The sequence below is a fragment of the Balaenoptera physalus genome (assembly GCF_965194825.1).
Source record: "Balaenoptera physalus genome assembly, chromosome: 10".
NCBI lineage: Eukaryota > Metazoa > Chordata > Mammalia > Artiodactyla > Balaenopteridae > Balaenoptera > Balaenoptera physalus.
In genome coordinates, this window is record NC_138889.1 from 56,645,724 (window position 1) to 56,671,141 (window position 25,418).

The 25,418-nt window shown below is 48.0% G+C and overlaps 1 protein-coding gene across 2 annotated transcripts in view; it reads left to right on the plus strand.

Moving 5' to 3' along the window:
- TENM4 (teneurin transmembrane protein 4) overlaps window positions 1-25,418 on the plus strand; it is a 740,746-nt gene that overhangs the window by 481,950 nt on the left and 233,378 nt on the right. For both annotated transcript variants that reach the window (XM_082410302.1, XM_082410301.1), the window contains one exon: window positions 20,571-20,826. In XM_082410302.1, coding sequence (XP_082266428.1) covers window positions 20,571-20,826 — 256 coding nt within the window. The remainder of the gene's footprint in view (window positions 1-20,570; window positions 20,827-25,418) is intronic.

A 25,418-nucleotide genomic window follows, 5' to 3' on the forward strand; every position in this document is an offset into this window, starting at 1 on the left:
TGTGACTCAGCCCAGTGATAGGTTCAGGACAAGAATTGCCTTGGTCTCTCAACCGGACACCAGGCTCCTCAGGACCGACACCTCCCTCCTTGCCTTGGCCCTACACAGTGCATTTCCAGGCCTTCCCCATCAGTCCGCCGGGAGAGCAGGATTTCCCCGGAGCCCTGCCTGCAATGCCTGCCTGTGTTGGTTACAACCCTGCTGTGCTGCATGACGGGCTCAGACAAGGCAAACATGGAGAGTCGAGAAAAATTGTCTGTAATTATAGCTCAGACCTCAAGTGTGTGTGAAGGGGGCAGTCAGACTCTATCTTCATGGAGGCTTTTGACATTTAGAAATACTTCAAAATGCCACATTTGAGTTCTAGAGAGGGAGAAACAGAGATGTATATCTGAAGTTCCTTTGGGGACAATCCACTTGTCATTGGACATGGGTCACTGTAACACGGCATTCCCTGCCCAGACCTCAGCTCGAGGGAGCTGAGTTATCTGCTGGGTCCCAGTATCTCGGAATATCCAGATAGGACAGACCCAGGCATCTCCCCTATACCTACATAGGCGTAGGTAATGCCAGCCTACAGATGGGACCGAACACATAGTGTACGTGCCAGCATTCACAGGACTGGCTGTTCCCAGCTTTACTGAATCCCTTTACACACAGTGTCAGTGGGGGACAGTGGGGAGAGGTAGAAAGAGCCTGTCCTTGTAGAGTCCTGGTTTGAATCCACCACTTATTGGGTAACCTCAGGCTAATCCCTTCGCTTCTCTGAGGCTCAGTTTCCTCTTTGGGGAAATGAGGATGATAGCACTCTAACTTCACAGCGTTGTAACACAGATCAGTGAGCATATATAGTTAAAGCACCTCGCCCAGTGCCTGGCACACAGGAGCCTCAGCTTTTGCTGACAAGGGGAGACGGGCAGCACAAAGATGTGTTCTCTGATTGACCCGACACAGGAAGGGTCGTGAGTAACAGTCACAGCCTCAAGCGTGTTCTTCTCCATTTGGAACGATTCTGCCTGATTTGCATGGGCAGTTAAGAGAATGGAGACATTAAAAGGTGTTTTGGTAACATCTTGTTTGATGACTTCCTTTCTGGGGTGATGCCTAACATGTATCAGATGGCTGCTTTCGCCTAGTTTCGGTCATTAGATTAGGGAGGGATGACGTAGTTTGTCCTCAGGGAGAAAAAAGAAAACAGTGAGAGTGAATGTGTCCACGACTGATGCTGTGGAGGACGAGAACTTGAACGTGGTGGGAACTGTGGTGCTGTTCCCAGTGGACGGTCCTTCCTTGCCTCCAGGCTCAGCCCCGCAGCTGCTCCCATTTCCGCAGGGGTCATGGTCTGCCACCTGGACGTGGACGTCCTCTCATTATTTAATATCCACAGATCATTACAGGACATTTTCTCATGAGGTAGAAATGGTCATACTTTATAGGAGTGGAGCATTCTTTTTTAATTGGAATGTTTGTGGTCAGGTGCTTTAACGTTGGTGATGTCAGAGCATAGGCACCTACCGTGTGGCAAGCATGGGGCTGGGTGCACGGGCCATAGAGGTGAAGAAGTTACCTCGGGCTTACAATCAGTGGGGGACATGTGCATGCACACACGTTAGTGTCCTGGGTGTGCAAGTGCAGGGACATTTTGTGGCAGTTCATGGGGCCAAAGGAGGGTGTGGCCAGGTCTATCTGAAGACTGTGCAAGGGCTTCGATGTGGTGTTGCCATCTCTGAGTTGAGTTTCAACCTCATGGATTGAGGAGGGGCCAGAAAAGGGAATCTGGACGAATAAGCAGTCAGAGTGGGTTAGACAGGACTCCCAGCTGTAAAGGATGGAAACCCAACTCCAACTGCTTTTTTTTAAGAAAATGTAATGGGTAATATAACTGAAAAGCCCAGGGGTCATTTTTCCATCAGTGTAGCTAGATCCAGGCATTCAAATAATGTCTCCATGAATCTCTTTCTCTTGACCGTTTCTCTTTGTTTTGGCCTCGTTTTCACACAGGTGTTCCCCATCTGATGACAAAGGGACTCCCCAGGCTTATATGCTACCAGCTTTGTAAACCAGGGAAAGGAGAGTGCCTCTTTCCCCATAGCACCAGCAAAATCCCCATAGCACCGGCAAAATCCCCATAGCACCAAAGACAATCCAGGATTGACTCTGAATGGCCTGACCAGGGTCACATGTCCCTGCCTGAATCAGACACCCTGGCGGGAGGAATGGGGGTGGGTGCCCTCCTTGGCCTCCCTGAAGTCAGTTCCATCCAAATTCAGAAGCTGAGAGTAGGGCTCCCCAGAACAAAAAGAGAATTTCTATCATCAGAAGAAATGCCAGGCAAGTAAAAGCCACCTAGGTACCCTAAAGAGGCAAAGGCATGGTGGATGGGAACCGCCTTGAACAGGAGGAATTCTGCATGTCTTCCAGAAACGGAGGCTAAACGGACAACACTTGCCTCATTCTTCCTCCCATTAACTAAGGTCTTTGTGGTACAGTCCCCAGCAGAGCCAGTGTGTGACAGCACCTCCTGCTCCATCCCAAGTGCTGTTGCTGGGCCATTACAGATCATGTAAATATAGGGATGCTGTGAGTGATTGCCATTACTGCAAAAAGCCCAGCTGGAAACCGTGCTGATTGTCCTGCTGTAAGAGTGCACTAGCCAGCCTGGAGGGCTTCCCCTCAGGAAGGATGGGAGTTACCGTGCTATGTGCTCGGCACTTTGATGACCTACCTAGGCAGTAGAGTGGAGGGTTAAGAACACAGGCTCTGGAGCCAGACCTCCTGGGTTTGGATGCTGTTTCCATCATGCAAGTCTGTCCTTGGGCAAGTTACATAACATCTTTCTTGTATGTAGTTTCCCCATCTGTAGAACAGGAGTTGATAATAGTAACTACCTCTTAGGCTTATTAGGAAGATTGAGTTAATATGTGTAAATCATTTAGACTGGTGCCTGGCACATACTCTGCACTGTATATGTTTTAGCTCCTATTCTTTTTCTTATCATTGTTACTATTATTATTAATCAACTTTACAATGGTCCTGCAAGACATAGCTAACTGTCTTCCTTTCATAGATGGGAAGGTTGAGCCTTAGGGAGGTAAGTGACCTATCCAAGATCAAACAGCTTGTGAATGGTAGAGCTGGTATCGAGATCCAGGTCTCTCTGACTCTGTATTTTCCCACCATTTAGTGCCCTTCTGCTTAGCACCAGGTGTCCATCCATCCATCCATCCATCCGTTCATTCATTCACTCATTCGTTTAGTGAACTCAGGGCCTACCGCGTGTCAGCAGTGAGTGGGGTGCTAGGGATCCATTCACTGAATCCTCGTGGTCCTATCAGAAATTCTGATCATCAGTTTTACATGTGTTTGATTTAAAAATGGGAGAACAATTAATGATTAGTTAATTAATATAGCTTATGTTGGAAACAAAGTATTTTGAAACATAGGGTAATTGTAAGGGGATTATTAGTAGGATTCTAGGAGTGAAGAGTTTGGAAACAACTGACAGAAATATTTGCTGAGCAAATGAATTGGGTCTAATACTCTCCATCCACACAGGGAAAAACTGAGACCCAGAGAGGTGGGGTGACTGCACCAGATTCCAGCGAGATCAGGGCAGGGCTGCAACTAGGGCCCAGGCCTACCCCTGCCACTTAGGATAACGGGCAGGGGCATAAGTAGGCTGAATCAGACTCACCAAGTACCTGGGTGGGCACCTTCTCTTCCCCCAAGTCATTCAGGAGAGTTAGATCCCTCACTTTGCTTTCTTCTGGATAGTCCAGAAATCTGGGAAGCCACAGCACGGATAAAAGTGTCTGCCCAGGAACTAACCGAGAGCAAGCCTGCTGCAAATGTTCAACAGATGTTGGCTGAAAAGGATGACTAAGCCCCTCTAAATATCCTGAAATATTACCCTGATTTCTGAGTTGCCCCAAGGAGATCTAAAACATGAGAGGTCAAAAGGAGGAAGAAAGGGGAAACAGCTATCCTTAAGAATGTGCTGTGTGTGATGTTTGATGGGTGCTGTGAAAGGAGGGGGCAGGACAGAGAAGTAGAGTCAGCGGGCCTGGGTGTGAGTTTGGCTCTGCCTCTGTGATTGTGGGATTCCTGATTGCCCCCCTCTTACTAGTTGTGTTATTCGGGACAAGTCTCCTAACTTCTCAGAGCCTCAGTTATCTCAAAGCTGGAAGGGGGATAATAATACATGCTTTACAGGGTTGTGTTTAGGGTAAAATAAGATCATGCCTGTAAAGAATTTAGCATCATCCCTGGCACATGTAATCACTCAGTAAACAATGGACAGTAGGATTGTAGGTACAATTAGTAAACATTTATATTAGACCTACAGTAAAGTAGTACCTGTGCTGAGCATTGGGAATACAAAGCTCACAGTCTAGTAGGAAACTCACTGTTCTCTCATTTAATTTTCAATCTGTGAGTAGGAATAATTATCTGCATTTTGTTGATGCTCTCAGAGAGGTTAAGTAACTTGTCTAGGTCACACAGCTAATGAATGGCAGGGCCAGAATTCAAGCCCATGTCAACCAGACTCTGAAGCACTTGTCCTCTTCAGGACAATAAGCTTGGCCTTTCTACTTTATTTCTTCCAGAAAACAACGGAAGCAGCCAAGCAAAAGTTTACTTCTTCCATTTCCTTATTTAAAAAAAAAAAAAGGAAAGAAAGAAAATGTAGTATGACATTCAGGTGTGGGTGGAATTCCTGGAGCATGTACCTCCAAATTCATATTTGCTTCAGATTCATTAATATGCCGGGCCTGGAGTTTTACACCCCTTCAGCAGTGTCAGCAAGCCTCTGGATTTCATCCTATATCGTCAAGAGACATTTTCTGTAGGAGGCCCTGGGCTGTAGAAATTAGGTAGAGCAGTGATAACTGTGGTTATGAATATCACTGTTTGATTAAGGTTCTATGCCAGCTGCATTATTTGTTTCACAAACCTGAGCTGGGCTGATTGGATTTCTCTCTCTTTCTTTTTTAACGTAAGTAGATTCTGAAATTGGAAAAATAAAATATTCCACGGCCAAGAGAAAAGAATTAACTTGGGGAATGAGCCCAGGTGGTGCCCACAGACTGTACACTTTTTGCATTGAAATGAAGTTAGTGCCGTCTGTGCCCTGGCTGCAGGGATTTGCTCTGTAAGCTGCACATGACGCCATGGAAGAGAAGGGGCACGAGCTGGAGGTCGGTCACCTTGGGAGGGCAGTGACCAGCAGCATAGCACTTAACAAGGCATTCTCAACTATGAATAACAGTAATCATCATACCATCTTGGAGCACCTGCCATGCTGGTGAACTGTAGGGTGAAGGGCAGAAAGTAAGCCATAGCCATTAAGAGCGTGGGAGTTGAAGTTAGATCTGAATTCCAGTCTTGGCACTGAGCAGCTATGGAGCATGAGCAAATTCTCTCTCTGAGCCTCAGTTTCCTCATCTGTAAAATAGACATAACGATAGCTAGCATTTGGTGAGTCCTTACTGTGTCATACTGCCATGAATGCTCTTTGAGCTTTATGTGAATCCTCCCAACCACCCCACGAGTACTATCTCCATATTTGAAGTCAAGAAAGAGGGCCACACAGCTAGGAAGTGTTGGAGCCAGGATTCAAACCCAGGCTGTCAGGCTCTAGAGCCCACACTCCTACCACTCCGTGTTGTGTTCCTCGTACACCGGCCTCAAAGGACTCCTGGGGAGAGGAAATGGGAAAAAAAGTGCATTAGAGATGCTTAGCAGAGTAGCTGACAGCTCAGTAAGCCTTTGAGGCCATTATTAGTACTATGATTACATTTGCATGGCCTGGGGATTGAGCTGGACAGTTTGCTGAGGACTTCAGGAGGACAAATTCCTTTTATCTGTTCCTAGTATGACTTGGTTCATGGGCATTGATGGATGGAATACCTGCCTAAGATCTCCTGAGCTTGTATCAAAAGGAAAAGCTACATGTGGTCATGTCATAAATGATAGAAAGCATTTCTCTGATAGTATAATTAGTTGGATACCCTCTGCCTTTTCCTGGAAGTGGGACCTTTTACACCCTGAGGAAAAAGGTCAGGATCACTCGGGCGGGGGTCTCATGCTGCCTTGTGACTTGCTGGGGTTGCGTGGGTGCCCTTCTGCCGAGGTAGAAGGTGTGTGTTTCCACGCAGTTTCGAGAGGCTGGGAGGCCACTGCTTACGAGCTCTGTGCCTGGGCAAGCCTCTTAGCCTTGCAGGGCCTCAGTTTCCCCGTGTGTAAAAGGATAATAACACCTGCCTCTCAGTGTTGTTATTCGGGTGTGTCATCAAACAGTAAAGCTTTTGTGGTCCCCAGACACCTCTTCCATGTAACTATTGACATGACTGTTGCTCAGTCAAAGCAAAAATATACGAGAGGTTTTGCATTTAATAAATTGCTCAATACACAGAGCTTAAGTACTTCTGAATTTATTTTTTCTTCTTCCTTTGCCTCTAGGAGGCTTGATTCCCTGCAAGAGTAGAGCGAGCAGAGAGGTCTGTGCTGGGATCTTGGCTTTGTATCATTTCCTAGTGGTATGACCTTGGGCAGGTTTCTGTAAATCAAGATGTCATATCTCATGAAGCTGCCCCGAATGTTGAGGCCTGAGATACCCCATTTGCAAAAGTCATAGGCAAAGGCAGAGCAGGCTGATGAGGCTCAGTTTCCTTGTCTGTAAAATGGGGACATGAAGACCCACCTTTAGTGTTGTTCTGAAAATGAAATGAGGAAACCTTTCTGAGGGCCCAGCTTATAGTCATGTGTCAATAAATATTCATTCTCCTCCCCACTGATAGCCTCCTGGTGCCCAGACCCAAAGACCCTGCATGGACAAGGGCTTCTTTCATTTCATTCAACAAACACTTACTGATACCTTAATAGCCTCTAGAGGGAAAACACCTAAAGGTACGGTGAAGACCAAGCTCTGGGTGAAAAAGATCAGATCTCTGCCCTTGCAGATTCCACAGCCCAAGGGGAATGTAACTCGATGGGATTCTAAGGAATCTAAGGAATCCTGTGAGAGGAAATTCATAATTAACCTCAACTGAGTCCTTCTATTTGACAGTCCTGTGCTAAGGACCCAACATGCACTGTCCCACTAAACCTCTGAAACAAGACTAAGAAGCAGATGGCGCTATTATCCCCATTTTACAGATGGAGAAGTCAAGGCTTTCAGAGGTTAAAAAAACTCACCCAGAGCCAGCCATAAAGCTAGTAAGTGGTGGAACCTGGTTTCAAACTCAGTTCCCTCCGACTCAGCACTCACCCGCCTGGCCACGGTGGCATGAAACTGGGGTCCCAAAAAAGATTTGTAGTGCGGCCCAGTGTGTAAGTGGGGGAAGTGGGTTTGAGCCCAAGGCAGCTTGAGCCTCAGCCGTGGCACTTAACCACACGCAGTAATGCTCCGTGGGTTCTAGCAGCCTGTCGCTTCATCTAGTCATGTCAGTGTCTCTTCCAGGAGAAGGCAGTTTCTTCAGAACTACTGATGGATATAAGATGGAGGGAGGGATGTGAACATGATGGGTGAAAATTCACCTCTCCACGTGCTGGCATTTAGCCTCCTGCAGGGCCCATGCCATGGGGGAGGGGCGGGCCTGGGGAGTACAGTAAGGAAAACCACCCAATAAACTACCTTGACCTTCAGTGCTGATGTCGATTTCAGCAAAATAGATTCTTCCCTGTGGGAGCCTTGAGATTCATGGTCTTGATTTCCTTTTTATGGCCTCTTCAACCATTGATAAAAATATATAGAGAGTTTATGCCAGCCTCAGCGATCAGCTGTCTAACCTGTGCAGTTTGGAGAACATCAGGTCAAGCTTAAAGAGAAAGATCAGGGTGCCCAGAGGGCCCAAACTACCCCATGCCCCTTGGGAACCAGTGGCAGCACCCGGGTGAAAGAGCCCGCCAGGTACCCCAGAGAGAGGAGTCATGCTTGTAGCCTCACAGCCCGTGATGTATGAAGATAAGACCTCCACGCTTGGAGCGTACCGTCTGGTAGAAGAGACAGTTATGCAAACAAGTGATCATAATTCTGAGTGAGCCATGGGGGTTAGAAGTGCCCAGAAAAGGGGCTTTGAACCCAAACTGACAGGGGCAGGGGGTTGAGGGGGTGGTCATAAAAGGCTTCCTAGAGAAGGTAACTTCTAGTCTGAGTTAACCAGTAAAGGAGGAAAAAACACCTTCCGTGCAGAAGGAAACAGCATGTGCAAAGCCGTGAATGTGAGACAGGCAGCGAGCCGTTTCATGAGTGGTTTATAATTAGCCTGTTAACCTTGGCACCTTCTTAAAGAGGGGAGCAGTGCGCCCCTGGAGTGGTGGGTGGGCTCAGGTCAGATGGTGAGGGTCTTGTCCTGTGGGCAATGGGGAGCCATAGAAGGCTTTATGGCAGGGGAGTGACCTGGAGCAGGGGTGAGCGGGTGGGCTGAGACCCCAGTGTCATCTATGGCCCTGGTCTGGGTGTCCACTGATGAGCTGAGGTCGTGACAGTGGCAGGGGTGAGAATCCCAGGGATGTGGAGGGCCAAGCCAGAGTCTGGCAATCACGGCTAAGTCGTTGAACCTGAAAAAGAGGGCGAAGGCAATGGTGATTCCCCAGCCGCCTGCTTGGATGGATGGGGTGGGTGGTGTGGCAGCAGGTTGTAACGCTGAGATCAGGAGCACAGGAGAGGGAGCCGACTGGAGAATGCTCCGTACGAATTTCATTTGAGCGGCAGAGGCTTGACGTGCAGGGAGGAGGTTGAGGCTAGTTATTTCGAACCACTTCATTGGCAGCGAGCTTATGGTTTTGAGAGGTGGCCCATTGTAGAGCTTGGCAGGAAGAAGGGTTTCCTGGAGTTGTGCTGCGAGTTCCTCCAGGTAACCTCCTGGGCTTGGCCCCGATTCTTCCTCCTAAAGCCCGTGGAGTAGATGTGCCGCTTCCTCCATCCTTTGGCTGTTTGAAGGCAGCAGTAGTGCTTTGCCCATCTCCTTCTTTCCAGAAAATTCCTGGAGAGGAACAAGGGAAGCCACGAGGAATCAGACTGTCAAAGGTTGGAAGGAACCTCAGGAGATCATCCATAAAAGGAAGGAACCTCCTTTTTCAGGCAAATTGAGGCCCAGGGAGGGGAAGGGAGTTTTCCAAAGCCACAGCATGAGTTAATGACACAGCGGGGAACAGTTCTTCAGTCTAGGACTCTCTACTGCACCACATAATTGGGTGTTTAATTTCCGAGCTACGAATTGTGTGGCCTAAGTGACGAGGCTGGGAAAGCTAATCATAGGTAGGCATGTGGTGTATTTCAGCTGGACTCCTAGCCACACACTCTTTCTTTAATCCCTTTCCCTAACCTGTCTCCTTCCCAGGCTAACAGCATTGGTCCTCTGTTTATCCCCATAGGAACACAGTTTCTAAACCCCTCACCATCCAAGGAAGGCAGGGAAAGCACTGACTAGCTCCAGAGACTGCAGGGGAGGATCAGTGTCTACAGCACGGGCATGACCCCCAATCCAGGTGTCCCTTCTCTGGACCTACTCTAGCTGATCAGCACAGCCTGACCATCACCTCCCTCCTTTTTCGTGCTTTACCTCTATGAATGCAGCCCACTGCATTTCCATGAGCTTCCTAATCTGCTCCAGCACACTGCAGCCTCCTGTCGAACTGAATTCCGCCTCCTACACTCTCTCTCACAAACACACACACAAACACACACACACACACTCACACTCCTATTGATAGGTAAGGCTCCTTATTGATTTGGGACTTAACCTAACAGTTTATGGGTCAGACTATTTTTGAAAAGGGCAAGAAGGTAACAGTGGAAGGAAAGAAAACTTAATTGACAAGCAGAAAGCTTTCCCAGGACAAGTTCTGCCCTAAGGTGGACACAGCTTTAAGCTCGGGGAAAGCCATGTACCCAGGAAAGATCCCCTGTGGTTGTAACCGACCTTTTCTGATCCGTCTGTTCAGATTTTACAGGCAGGGACTTCGACTAATCCATCTCTGGGTCTCCAGTGTCAAGCACAGGGCTTATAGAGAGTGACCTTTGTGAAAGGAAGGAAAGCAGGGAAGCAGGAAGAGAGGGAGGGAGGAAAGAAGGACCACGTTTCTCTTCCTTCCAGTCCATCTTTCTGCCTTCTTTGGTGCCCAGTCACACAGCACAATCCAATCCGCCAACTTGCCGTGCACGTCTTTAGCAAGCAGATGTTCATTAACAGATATCCCAGGCTCATCTGCCAAGAATGATTCAGCCTTGATTTTAGAATTAGAGGGGACTCCCACCACCTCCTCCTCCTGTTTGTCAGTTGGGGAAACTGGAGCTCAGATAGGTTAAGTGCCTTGCCTAAGGTCACACAGCAAGTAGCAGCTGATAGGGACAAGCACAAGAATGAAGTTTGGGCAAATGTCTACTGGGAGAGAGTTCTTCCAGGTTCAGATGGTGGCCCTGCCAAGTTGTTCATTCGCACGCTTAGAACAGATAGCTTTTGATGCCCTTGGCTTAGTTTGTAAATTGCCATGACTCTGGAAATAGCAATGCTGATTGTACCTCTCTCTGACAGAGACTCTTGACACTGCTCTTTCCTCAACTGTCTGATGAAGGCAGCAGGGTGTCCCTCACCCACACCCCACCCTAGGAGAGCATTCGTTGCTGGATGAGGAATCCTGAGTGCATTTTAATGAAGCCTGGGCATTCTGGTTAACTCTTGTGACTACTCTGACATTTGGCTTTAAAAGGCTGGAAGTTGGGGTGAACCCTCTGAATACCCTTAAAGCTGCCCCTCTGGCCCCAGCTTCTTGCAGGTGAGCTCTAGCCTCTCCCTCTGCTGCCCCTCACAGCCCTCCACTCCGAGTGCCCAGGTCTCCACACCATCCTGCTGCCTTAGGGGCCTGCATCTCTCAGCCTGTGGGCCTTTGCTGGTGCCAGCTCCCTGCCAAGAATGCCCGCTCCCTCCCCTTCACATACCTTCACCCTGTCTCTACCTCAGTACCCAGTTCAAGGTCTCGCTCTTCCTAGAAGTTTCCCCAGACCACTCTTAAGTGTAACCCGTTATAGCCTTGTGGGATGAGGCTCCTGCCTGAGACACTGCCCTGAAGCAGGGCTTCAGAGGATGGGGCCAGGGGGTGGCCTCAACCTCTTCCCCCTTCCTCCTTCCGGTGTCCTGCTGCGCTAACAATTAGCCAAACCTATCTGGAAGCCAGGGGGCAAAGGGAGCACAGGTGATGGCAGCCCTTAGCAGTCACCTCCTGTGACAGAGAGTGAGTGAAACTGGGGATGGGGGTGGAAGCAAACGGGGAATAAAATCTTGTCTTATTAGCTATTTACCCACCCTAGACTAATTAGGACTAGACTAACCTCTGACTGGATGGCATACCCTTTAGGATCACCTTTAAGATTAACCGGTTGCTGTGCGTGGCATGCAGCTGTCTTCCCTGGCCCCTCCTGCCAAACACCAGGTGTGCTCTCCAGTCATTGGAACAACCAAAAAACAGCCCCTTCCGCATTTCCAGACGGCCCTATTTGGAAAACCACTGCACTATACAGTGGGGCTTTTGCATTAGTTTAAGGCATTGTCCCTTCATTACTGTTTCTCACATACAAGCACTCTAACAGTCTGAATTCACTCAAAGTTCTGCCCGAAGTGAACGAGGGAGCAGAAACAGCCACGCTGTGACCTCAGGGTGCTATTTTTTACTCCCCATCAAGAGCACTGGGAGAGTAGCCTCAGGGAGCTCCAGCCTGCGGCCCCAGCCCGTGTGGGCCCTCCCTGTTTAGAGTCCCGGCACACGGGCCATGACACAGAACAAACAGCACAGCAGTGAAAGTGAACAGAAAGCATGTGTTCAGGGAGAGAACGAATGGGCAGAGAAAACAGCACACAAATGCAGCCCCTGGCCTCGAGCTCAGACCAGTGGTTCCCGTTCGGACGCCACTGTTTTTATTCCTTCTGAGGCAATAAGAATAACGCTGGTAGTTCTCTCACACAGGACCCTACAGTTTGCGAGGTGCTTTCATAGACATTTGACAAGAAACCAAAACTCAGGTTCAGTAAATTGTCCGAGATTATATAGCTTGAAGGAGGCAGAGCAGAGGCTGGAAGTCAAGCCATCAGATCCCGGCTGCCGACTGTGGTGACAGAGAGCTTTCTGGCTTCTGTGAATTGGTCGAGGAGGCCAAGCTTCATTAGCTAAGCTCTCAGCACCGCTACTGCACCATCCCGAGTCAGTGGTCGTCGATGGCATTTTAATGGAAGCCAAATCACTCTTTCTCTTGGCATGCTCAGGCAGCTGGAGTTTTTGTGTTTTATGATAATTAAATACCATCATCCTTCATATCTGACAATCTTTAGTGCCCGATGAATGACTGCAGCGCACGCTGGGTCATCGTTAACTCTGCAGCCAGGAGACCTTCCGGCGCCTGGCGGCCGTTTCGCAGGGTTGGAGGTGGACGTCCAGCCTGGCACCCTTTCTCAGAGCCAGTGCCGGCCTAGATCGCAGAGCTGTTGACACATGCAGATTCTCTGCCTGAGCCACAGCTCTGCACGTCTATGTCTTTTTCTCATGAACGTGCTCTTATAAAAGGGTGACGACGTGCTCCACTGCTAGCAGTCAGGCATCCCACAGGCAGTCTGGGTCCTGCCTGCAGCCTGCCCCCACCTGGTTCATCCTCCACAGGGCCGCCAGGAATCTGCCTCAAACACTGCTGTGATCACGGCCCTCCCGCCTCAAAGCCCATCGGGGCGCCCTCCCACCCTCCCGATAAAGGCCACGTTCTTTTGTTTGGCATCTCCAGGCGACCACCGCCCAGACCTGCTCCCAGTGTCTCCACCTGGCCTCCTGCCACTGCCCCCTCACAGCCACCCCAACACTAGTTAGAGAAGTGCCCAAGCCGGCCTCACGTTCACTCTCTCCTTCTCTGTCTCTCTCTCTCGACTCTGGACCTCCACACATGCATCATCCAATGCCTGGAATAGCCTTTAGACACAGGGCACATGTCACTTGTCATGAACCCTGCCCCGACCCTGACAGTCAAGCTGGCAGCCCTCTCTGTGCTCCGTTGAGCTCCAGCGGGGCTTCAGTGTAAGGCTAACGAGGATTCTAGGAGCCAACGCTTGTGGACCGCTCGCCATGTGACGGGCATCAATGTGGGCACATTCCCTGTGTCCACTCCCTCCGTGTACGTAAAGCAGGGTGGTTAAGAGTGTGGACTCTGGGGCCAGATGCTTGAGTTAAATTCTGGCTCCATCACTCAGTGGTTTAGGAATCTTGGACAAAGTTCCTAGCCTTTCTGTGCATTAGTTTCCTCATCTATAAATTGGGGAGTAATAATAGTACCTTCTTTATAGGGGTGTTATAAGGATTAAATAAGTAAAGCATTCGGAACCAGTCACATAGAGAGTACTCAGTAAATGTTAACTATTATCATCTCATCATAATTACTATCTTGTGTAGTATCTCTTGGTGTGTCTGTTATTTTTACTAAATTGTGAGCAGCTCAAAGTCAGAGACCATGTTTCTTTCATCTCTAGATCTCTGTATATGCATTTGATGTTAGCCCTTCCTCCTCCTCTTCCTTTTATTATGTTACTACTATATACTTATTTTATAGGTGAGGAATTAGAGGCTCAGAGAACTTGAGTGATTCGCCTCAAATCATGTAGCTTGTCAGAGACAGAGCCACGGTTGAACCTAGGTCTGGGAGGCTCCTGAGCTCCGCTCTGGAACTCCTTTTACATCTGTCCCCCAAACACCAGCTATTTGTCAAGGCTGGGGCTCATGCTAATCTTAAAACTCCTCAAGTCCCTGCACACAACACAGGGCTGTTCTATTGCTGATTGGTTGCACAACCTCAGGGGCCCTGTCCTTAGGATACACCCTGAACCCAGGACAGAGCAGCACCCTGGTTTGCTCTGAGATGCTTACCTAACGCAGAAAGGGGCCCTACTCTCTGAGGACATGGAGACCCCGTGTGTCCACTTTAGTACTGCGTGTCAGGCCACAGCCATTCTCATTGCTTCTGATCTGCACATCGAGCTACAAGCACCTTCCCGAGACCAGGGCTCCTGAAAACCAGTGGGGTTGTCCAGAGTGGGATTCACCTGTAAAAGAAGAGGACCACATTTCTGCCAGGCATGTTCCTGCTCTGTCTCTCTCAAGGGTTTTTGCTTTGGCACCCCTATTGTAAATGCTGCAGAGTGATCGTCGCGGTGACAATTTAGCACTTTACACCTTATCCATTCAGCATGGCTTTACCATAACCGTGGAATTAATAGTTACTTTTTTTTTTTTAGCATTACTGTATTTCAGGCACTGTGCTAAGAACCATATATATATATATATATATATATATATATATATATAATCTCATTTACTTCTCATAATGGCCCTGTAAGTTGGGCATTATCTCCATTTAATGATAAGAAAACTGAAGCTCCAGAGAAGTTAAGTATCTTGATCAAGGTCACACAGCTTATAAGTGGCAAAGCCAAACCTTGAACCCAGGGCTGTCTGACATCAAAGCCTAGTCTCCTTCTATCACCTACTGCTCTGCCCAACACACTGAAGAAGCCTCACTGTGATCCCGGTTCAGGGAGATGCAGTCCAGAGGCATTTGGTATTCAGGATTTTTGTGCATATAAAATGAAAAACGTCTGAGGTGTTGGAGGGAACCAGCAACTGTAAATGTATGTGAGAACTGGTAGGAAGCAAAAAACCTTCCTGGAAAACCAGGCTTGCAAAACTCAGATAAGCAAGTGACCTTTACTGACAGAGGTGTGCAACGTAACAGTAAAAATGACTCATATCTGGGCTTGATTCAGAGAGATACTTAGTGGCTGTATCTGCGAAAAGAGGGTATAAATTGGAATTACAGCACAGCTTTGCAAATGTACCAGTGCTTACTCCCAGGTAGCAGAAGAGAAGCCATTGCTTGTGCAGACAAGAGGTCCACCTACCTGATTTGTTCTCCCTTCCCTGCCCCCCACATTCCATAAATATTTACCTGTGATTTGGGGTGAATGGTGCAAGGGCCCTTCCCCTTAGGGCACAGTAGGGGCTCACTCTGTATTTGGCACTTGAGCAAAGGATATCCTCCAGAAAGTGGTGGCGCAGGAATGTGTGCACCCTTCACAGGTGCTCAGACCAAGGACCAGGAAGGTGATGTGAATTATTGGAGGCCACCCAGCCAGTGAGTAGGAACCACAAGAGAGTTCTTCTCTCTCTTAGGCCACCACTATCTCATTCACTGTTGTATTCCCAACACCCGGCTTACAGGTCCTGGCACAGAAAGGGGATTCAGTACATGCTGAATGAGTGAATTGGTTCTGAATTCCCTCTAAAGATGAGAGTATAAATTGGGGAGGATAAGGGGAGAAAAGAAGGCCTCTCCTCTCTGTCTTCCCTCCTGGCCACAGGAGCAGAAAGGAGTTTCCATTCAGACCAGAGAAAACATTTGCTCCTTGGGAAGACCATGTCTTTTTGGGGGTTGTGAGTGCACTCCCATTGCTGAGCCCCCAAACACAGAGCCTTTCCCTGGGAAACCTGTGAGACATCAGAATCCCCTTTCCTAGTGCTCTCAGAATGGAAGGGAAATAGAGAGCCCAGCTGAAGCATCTGGGACTCTGGTTCCAGGCAAGTAAGTAAAGGGCTGTGTGGACCCATGGCCTAGAGAGCCCAGGTGGCCTGCTGTCATTTTTGGCATACAGATATCCTCCACACCAGCCTTACCCTCCTGGACAGATTGCCCAGACCACTCACAAGAGCCGCTCGCTCAGTAAACCTACATTGAGCATCTGCTTCATTCTAGGACCTGTGATCAACAGCACAGAGGGAACAGGGATTTTTATACCTACTAGAGGAGGCAAGATGGGGACATAAGTATGTATGCTCTGGGGGAGACAGAAAAGGTGAGTGGTCCAGGTTACCTGCTGTGTTAGCATTCAGTGGAGGAAAAGAGAACTTTGGGGAGGGTAGATCAAGGAAGGCTTTCTGGAAGGGGTGGCAATTGAGCTGAGCTTCAAAAAATAGAACGGATTTGGACCAGGACATTCCTTATCCCCATAGGAGAATTTCCTTTTAGACGCTTATACTTAAAATCTCATCATTTCAGGACTCTTGGCAGTGCTTCTATCAAGCCAGAGTCGGGCATCCTACTTAGTCACAAAGCAAGTGTCTGTAGGCTTGCAGGCCAGCCTGTCCTGACCCAGACCTCGGATGCTTGCTCTCTTCACTGAGGGTCTTTTTCTTGCCTTTGGCCATGGACTGAGACGGTCAAGCAGGTATCTGTGTTTTATGCAAAGTCACCATGGTTTGGTAGACAGAATTCAGGCTGTGGATTAGTAAGGACCACTCACTAGTTTTGTAAGCCTCAGCTTCCTCATCTGTAAAATGGGAATGATAATCATACTGCCCCCTAGGAACTGCTGTGAGCATTAGAAAGGTTCAGGCTGTGAAAGTACACTTAGTATGTGCTCAAATACATGGCAGCAACTATTAATATCAATTAGGTAAAGTGCCATGGGAAGGTTGACTCCTAGTGATGGGCCAGGGGCAAGGACTAGGTCACCCTTCTCTGCTGGCCTCCTGATAACCACTGGACAGTAGTGCCCTGGACTGAAAGGCCCAGGGGTAGGGAGGGACCCTCAATCAACCCAGGAGGCTGCTTCTGCTGCTGGCTTCTTTTCCAGGCTCCACGTGTCTCCATTAAAGTGCTGCCTGAGGACAGGTGGACCAAACAAATGACCCTGCGTATTCTCGCTTTCTCCCTGGTCCAAGGCTGTCTGTTCTCTGCCTGTTCTCCTGGCTCCCAGGTCCTCTCCCTTCCCATCAAGGGGCATCTCTGTTGGCAATCTTCTGGTCCAGGACCACAGCATGGTACATCTTCAGAGAGGGTACCATTCATATTCTGTGGCCTTCCTGGAGACCATCTTCATTGGAGTTGAAATGTTAGCCACTCTGTGGCCCAGCAGATCTCTTGGCCTCTGAGAGAAAGGTGTGGAGGGTACAGGGAGGGAGCTGATGAGAGATGAGGCTGGAAAGACAGGCATGGATCAAATTCTAAAGGGCTTGGTAGATCCCATGTGGGCTTTATCCTGAAAATGGTTCATAGGAAGGAAGTGATCCGCTCACATGGGTTTCTGTTTCTTTTTCCCTTCTATCGCTACCCAGCCCCACTCCCACCAGATTTGCTTTATAACTCGTTGGCATAAAAGACGGGGTTACATAAAAAGCAGAGAGCGACGCATCTTCCGCTAAAAGTAGCCGTAACACTGTTAGTGCCTCACACTTGATTGTGCTTGATGATTTCCAGAAGGCTGTCTGCTGAGCCAAGGAAGAGCACAGCCTTTGGAATATCATACCTGTCTTGGTTTGGATCCCATATTCACTGACTCTCAGTCCTCTCTGTGAAATACAGGATTCTCGAGAGGAACAAGTGATGTGGAATACTTTGTAAACTGTGAACTTGAGAAATGTTTCCTTCCCATTGATTGCCTCATTTGATATCACTGTAGCTCTGTGGTTCCCTTAATAAACTCTTTCCCCCATTTTACAGATGATAAAACTGAGGCTCAAAGAGGTAACGTGATATGTGCATGGTTGTCTTAGTCTTAGGCCTTTTTTTCTTTTTCTTTTTTTTAAAATTTTTATTGGAGTATAGTTGATTTACAGTGTTGTGTTAGTTTCAGGTATACAGCAAAGTGAATCAGTTATACATATACATATACCCACTCTGTTTTAGATTCTTTTCCCATATAGGTCATTACAGAGTACTGAGTAGAGTTCCCTGTGCTATACAGTAGGTCCTTATTAGTTATCTATTTTATATATAGTAGTGTGTATGTGTCAATCTCAAATGTAAATTAGTACAACCATTATGGAGAACAGTATGGAGCTTCCTTAAAAAGCTAAGTATAGAACTACCATATAATCCAGCAATTCCACTCCTGGGCATATAGCCATAGAAAACCATAATTAGAAAAGGTACATGCACTCCAGTGTTCATTGCAGCAGTACTTACAATAGCCAAGACATGGAAGCAGCCTAAATGTCCATCAACAGAGGAATGGATAAAGAAGATGTGGTGCAACATACAGTGGAATACTACTCAGCCATGAAAAAGTCTTAGACCTTTTGAAACCGAGGCAGTGTCCCTGATGATCTCTGAATCGCCTTCAAGGCTAGTCTTCCCTTTTCTTGAAGAATAGTGCAAATCAGAGCCAATTAGCTTTATGGTCCTGTCCTGTAGACTCTACGTTTGACAGCTGTCCTTCATTCTGTCTCCATCTTCTTCGGTTCAGATTGGCAGTGTTCCTTCTGGAGTGGCTGACTAGGTCCATGGTTCACACCCATAGACATCTTCTTATCAAATGGTCAATCAGCCCCACCCATGGTATTCTCTTCCGTACATACTTTCTCATTTTTCGCAATACGGGCGGGCTGAGAATTTTTCAAATCTTTAAGTTACGGTTTCTTTTTGCTTAACCGTTCTTTCTTTGATTCATTTCTCTTTTCTCTCATTTTACTCGAAGCTGCCAGGAGAAACCAAGCCACTCTTTCAATACTTGACTTCAAAATCTCCTCGGAGAAATATCTAATTTCATTGCTCACAACTTCTACCTCCCACAAAACACTAGAACACGGACACAGTTCAGCCAAGTTCTTCGTCACCGTAGAACAAGGATCGCCTTTCCTCCATTGTTCCAATTACATGCTCCTCGTTTCTGAGATCTCATCAGAATTGCCCTTAGTGTCCAGATTTCTATCACTAGTCTGTACATATTTATGTATTCTCTAAGAAGATAGAAACTTTCTGTACACTTCTTCTTTTTTTTTTTTCTCCTGAGCACTCACCAGAATCACATTTAACAGTCCCTCAACAGAGCAACATAGTCTTTTTTTAGCACGTACCTCAAAACTCTTGCAGACTCTACCCATTACCCAGTTCCAAAGATGCTTCCACATTTTTAGATATTTGTTCCAGCATCATCACACTTTTGGGTACCAATTTCTGTCTTAGTCACCTTGGGCTGCTAAAGCAGAGTACCATAGACTGGGTCGCTTAAACCACACACTTTTATTTCTCACAGTTCCGGAGGCTGGGAAGTCCAAGATCAAGGTATGGGCAGATTTAGCATCTGGTGAGAGGCCTCTTCCTAGTTTGCAGATGGCCACCTTCTTGCCATATCCTCACATGGCGCAGAGAGAAAGAGAGAAAGCTAGCTCTCTGGTCTCCTCTTATAAGCACACTCAACCTTCATGTCCTCATCTAAACCTGATTACCTCCCCGAAACCCCATCTGCAAATACCATCACATTGGGGGTAGGGCTTCCACTTATGAATTTTGGAGGGACATAAACATACAGTCCACGACAATGGTCATGTGGTTAATAAGTGGCAAAATCTAGGACAGAATCCAGTTTCCTGACCTTCTCCACCCTCATAATATCCTTAGCTTACAAAGCTAGGCTTTTTGTGAGCATAGCTTAGGAGGATGGTACTTCAGATTTACTTCCAGGACTTGCCTCTAGCGGCATCACTAGAAACTTTCTTTGTAAATAGCATCCACTTAGCCATATGCCCCTGGGCACTTTACTTACCTGCTCTGAGTCTAAGTTTTTCACCTATAAATTTGGTGATAATAATACCTATTGCTCCAAGTACTTGAAAGGAGTAAATAAAATATAAATATTTATATATAAATAAAACATATACATATAAGTATATTTAATATATATAAACAAAATATGTATCTTAATTCTCTCACCTGTAAAATGGAGATACAGACAGTACCTGCTTTGTAGTGGGTCGTGAGGATGAGCTGAATTAACACAGGTAGAGGGCTCGGAATAGTGCCTGGCACATAGTAAGGGCTCAAGAGATGTTAGTGGTGGTTTTTAATCCCCCCCAGACACCAGTGTGGCTCATTCCCTGTAGTCAGAAGTCACCTGAGGCCATCACTGGCTGTGTGACCTAAAGTTTCACCACTGCCTCCAAATACACAGGCCACAGCGCCCTTCCTGGCTTTACGTGTTCTCAGATTTATCACCATCTCGGTAAACTATGTATTAACTTACCTTGTTTTTTCCTCTTGCTATGTACCATTGTGTGTAATTGGTGATGCTCACGTTTTAGCACACGTCTGAATCACCTGGAGAGTTTGTGGAATCAGATTAATGGACCCCACCCCAGAATTCATGGTTCAGTAACTCTGGGGCAGGGCCCAAGAATTTTCATTTCGAAAAAATTCCCAGGTGATGTTGAAGTTACTGATTCTAGCCATACCCTAAAAGTACCAAAGAAACAGCGGGAAGCTGATGACATGCGAGGCTAGTCTTTTTTTTTTTTTTTTTTAATCTTGTTTATTATCTCTCTTAAGAAAATGTCAGCTCAGTGGGGACAGGAGTTTTGTCTGCTTTGCTCCTTGATGTATCTCCAGCACCTAGAAGAGCAGGTGCTCAATAAGTGCCTGTCGAGCACCTGTGTATTGACCGCATGACCGTGTCCGGTTTGCCAGTGCCTGCGGCTGGCCCGGCTGCTGCCGCGCGGTCCCCGTGGGGCCGTCCCCGCCCCGCTGACTGCGCGTGTTTGTGCCCTAGATCCCCCGGGCGGCCTGCAGAACCACTCTCGGCTCCGGACACCGCCGCTGCCGCTCTCGCACGCCCACACCCCTAACCAGCACCACACGGCCTCCATTAGCTCCCTGAACCGGGGCAACTTCACTCCGAGGAGCAACCCAAGCCCGGCCCCCACGGATCACTCGCTCTCCGGAGAGCCCGCGGCCGGGGGCGCGCAGGAGCCGGCCCACGCCCAGGACAACTGGCTGCTCAACAGCAACATCCCGCTGGAGACCAGGTGCGGGGCGCGGGGCGGCCGGGCTGAGACCCTCGGGCTCTGGAGGGGCCCCGCTGTGTGCCCACCACCGGGCCCGGCCCGGGCGGCTGGGGTCTGGGCCACAGCGTAGGGATACGAGAAGGGCGGTGGCATGATGTAGGGGAGAGAGAGCTGGGGCTTGGGAACCGAGCAGCCCTGAAGTTCAGGGCTAACCTGCTGCTTACTGAAGGTATGACCTTGGTCAATTTGCTGACCCCCTTTGTGCCTCCCTTTCATACACCACGGGGTTGCTGCCCACTGGAGAAGGCTGTTGTAACAGTAGATGAGAGCTGATGTGTGTGAGCGGGGCTGGCGGAGAGCAGGCTCCCAGGGTTTGATCTGGGCCCACACCTCTGCCTGTCCCTACCGTGACTTGGTCACCCTCTGCCTGGCATGAGCCTGCCTGGCCTGCAGTGGGTGCTCGGTGACTGCCATCTCCCCTCACCTCCTCTCCTCCTCTCCTGCTGGCCTAGCCCCTCTATACCCAGAGCCTTAATGATCCCTAACATTGATACATTTGAGTTTTGCTTACAAGGGCTTTCATATGTGGGATATGATAGAATCCTCACAACTTTAGGGAATAGGTATTACTATTGTGATCCCATTTAAGAGACTTGGAAGCTGAGACTCAAAAAGGGTAGGCAGTCCGTGCACGACTGAGATTTGAACCCAAGTGGCCCAGCTTCCGGGTGCAGTGTTGTCTCCCTACACCACCAACCGTCTTCTCCTGGCCTGGACCCCCTCTACCTCTCCCTTCTTCCAGCCTCCTCGAATGCTTCTTTCAGCTCAGGGATTTCAGTCAGCCTCTGTTCGTAGCCTTCTTCCTTCCCTTTGCTAAGCCACTATTTTTCCCAAACAGTAGGGAGTTTTTTAAGATTATAAAAACCATACAAACCCACTGGAGAAAACGCAGAAAGATAGAAAGACGAAAGTTAGATGTACCCATAATCCTACCACTCTGATATAAGCACTCTTGGCTTTGGGGGACATAGCCTTTTCCTATTTTCTCTAAACTGAGGATGAAGTGTCCCAGGCTGGACATTTGGAAGCTCTTTCTCAAAGAGAAAGTAGTTCTCAAAGTAGTGGGGAACAAAGATTTTCTCAAACTCCTGTTCCTTATCTGCGAAGAGGACAAAAGTCATACCACATTTGAGGAAGTGAAATTAATCTATACGTGGAAGGCGTACCCATCTGACTCTGCCTGGCGCATGACGGTGGTATTCCCACACTGAGCTAGTGGGTCCAGTGAGAGAAAATCAACATCCTTTTGTGCCATTTTACTCGTGTAGAATCATTTTTCCAAAAGCAAATTTCTCACAGATGTGGCCCAACCTGCCCCTAGTCCCTTAATTAATATGTTTCCGTTGACAGTCTTTAAAATCATGTGTGACTTTTTCCTACGTGCCTCCTTTGCTCTCTTCACGGACAGAGTCAGATAATTGTATGTCTTCCTACCCAGAGTAGCTTAATCAGATCTCCATTATTTCCAAAGTGCTTATTGAATGACAGCACATGGTTGGTTTTGAAAGAAGCCAGCAAGTAATCGATGGTTCTGATTCTCTGCATGGAGCATGGCAGCTACTCCCTCTGCTTAGATGTTCATTTTTCTCACATAGGATCAAAGTAGGTGGTTCTCATCCCGGAGTGGAGCGACCGTTCTGCGGCCTCCCAGTCTCCCGAGTTGCTGAGCCGAGGACCTGCGGCTGACTTTCCTTGTTGTCCGCCTCTGTGCTTTTTCTATGTGCTGTTTTCTTCTTCCCCTGCTGCTAGAAAGGGTATTCCGGGGCTTGGGGGGGAAAAAAAAAAAGGAGGTGGTTCTCCAAGTTTTTCAAGGGAAAGGAAGATAGAGGACCAGTAGCAAGGACATTCTCCTGACGGTTAGTTTGAGATGTGAAGGTGGTCCCAGCTTAAGTCTCTTGCCTCGTTAGCCAGTGCCCACATGCCTATCTGACCCTCTCTCCTCCCACGTCCATTGCTCAAACCACATGGAACTTTGTTTTCTTTTTTCTTATACTTTATCATTCAACTAATGTTCTGTAGAGCAGTTAGGAAATGGAAAGTCACCCATATCTACCACCAAATGGTAATCATTGTTAACATGTTGGCGTCTACTCATGTTTATATCACATTTTCTTGCTTTTCTAAATCCATTCACATATATAACATAATTATGTAAATTTAATATTCAGTATATGTGTGTATATGTGAGTGTACATATATGTGTATTTATCAGTATTCCATCAAATCCCCAGGCCTTTCATGCCCCTGTGCCTTTGCACATACTCTTTGCACAACTCTCTGCCAGAGTCACCTTCCTCCTCACTTCTTGGCCTAGCAAAGTCCTTGAAGACCCAGGTGAAATGTTTGAGGAAGGTTTCCGCTGTGACCTCAGAGTTCTGTGCATCTAAAGATAGCCTAAAACTGGGAGAGGCGCCTAATACAGTGGATAACACAGTCAGAATTCTAGATCTTCATACCAGCTGGTTGACAGCACAAAACTAACAAGGTATAGTTTAAGAGGGATCAATGTCAAGTCTGGCAGATAGATAGAATCAAAAGTAACTGTGATCAACTTGGTGAGGTGGGAAGGATGTGGGCTTTAGATCGGATGGATGTGGATTCCTACCTTGGCTTTAATGCTTGCTAGCTGGACAGCCTCCTTAACGTCTCTGAACCTTGACGTCCCCATCTGTAAATTGGGTCAAGAATTCACGCCTCTTGGGTTGGGAGTAAATGAAATATATGAGAAACACACAGCACAGTGCCTGGCATTAAAATACACGCTATAAAAGCCGTTTCCATTTTTGCCATATATATCTGCTCCGCATATCAACCCTGTGAAGAAAAAAGTCATTCAAAAATATTTATTAAGCTCCTACTCACCAGAAGAATTGAGAGGAAACCACAGGTTCTATCTCTTGTCTACTTTGAAGAAGTGAGTTTGGCCCTGGTGTTCTGAGGGCATCAGTGATGGTCCACTCACTGTAGTGAGTTGTTCAAAGCACAGATTTCAGGGTCAGACACACCCTATGCTCAGACACCCCCCACCCCAGTGCTCACTAGCTGTGGACCTAGACCTTATAAGTCTTTGTCTCTAAAAGGGAGAAAATATTAGCAAATTCCTGTTCTGATGATCTATTGCCACATAACAAACTACCCAAAACTTAGTGGTTTAAAAACACCAGTTGATTGTACTTCATAGTGTGAATCAGCAGTTCAGGAAGAGCTCAGCTGGGCTGGTCTTCTGCTCCGCGTGGGATAGACTGGGGTCCATCAGTGGTATTTGGCTGTTGGCTGGGCTGGTCTGAAGGATCCAAGATGGCTTCACTCACGTGCCTGACACCTTGGGGGAGACAGCTGGAAAGCTGGGCTCGGTAGGGCCCCTCTCCTTCTGATGTGGTCTCAGGGTCTTTCCACATGGCCTCCCCTGCAGGGAACTGTACTTTGTCCCCAGCAGCTCAAGGCTCCACTGACAAAAAGCCGTTGATCCTCCTAAACGGCTTGGCCCGGAACTGGCACGGTGTCACTTTTGCCATATTCTGTTGGTCAAAGCAGTCACAGGCCAGCCAGCTTCAAGGGAGGGACAGTAGACCCCACTTCTCAAAGGGAGAAGTGCCAAGAATTTTCATCCACCTTGAATCTACCATACTGCCTCATAAGGATGTTGGAGCAATTACATAAAATAATGCCTGCAAATGTCTTAGCACACAGTAAGTGCTCATCTGCTTATCATGTAGTACTTGTTGTGCAGTAAATATTCACGCAATGCCTACTGTGTGCCTGAGACATTTAAGAGACTAGACTCTTGCAGTAGGATAGAGATAAGCACAGGAAATGTGTTTTAATTGCCTCGGGATCCCCAGCACACAACACAGCCTTGCCACCTGCTGGGGGCTTGGCAGATATTAACACACAGGTGAAATGAATGAGTGAATGAATGATGGAACAAATGAATGGATACATATACTCACCTGAGCCTTGAGTGGGGCACAGAGAAGACTTCCCAACAGACCTGGTGCTGTGTGACTGTGTTGAAAAGCAGGATGCCCCAGGGAGAGGCAGGAAGGAAAGGAGGGCCTGGAGAGGCGCAGCCTGAGCCAAGCCCTAGAAGCGCCAGAGAGCAGGGCCTGTTTGAGACCGTTGTCCTAATAAACAAGCCCCACCAGAACGGGGGCCCTCCTGATGCCAGAGAAACAGCCACAGACCCTTCCCTAATTGTCACGCTGAGTTTCTGTTGAGAGTCTAAAATAAATAGCTGAGCAAATACCGTAACAGCTGGTAGAATGACCAGGGGGAAGTTCAATTGCATGCTGGCAGGAAAAGGAAGGCTAGCAGAAGGATGAAGGAGAGAGAGGGCTTGGTTAACCCACTCCTTTCTGTGCCCCCGCTGTGCCTCTGGCACTCCCCCAGGGCGACTGAGTCCCCCAAGGAGGAGATCGAGTCTACCTGTGCTCCCCAGAGCCGGGGTGTGGTATTACTTTAAGCCCTGCAGGTGCATCTGTGGTCCATTCTGGTGGGAGCCATGTGTTCAGGGTCCCCTAAAACCTGATCCACTTCTCTCACACTCTCCAGCA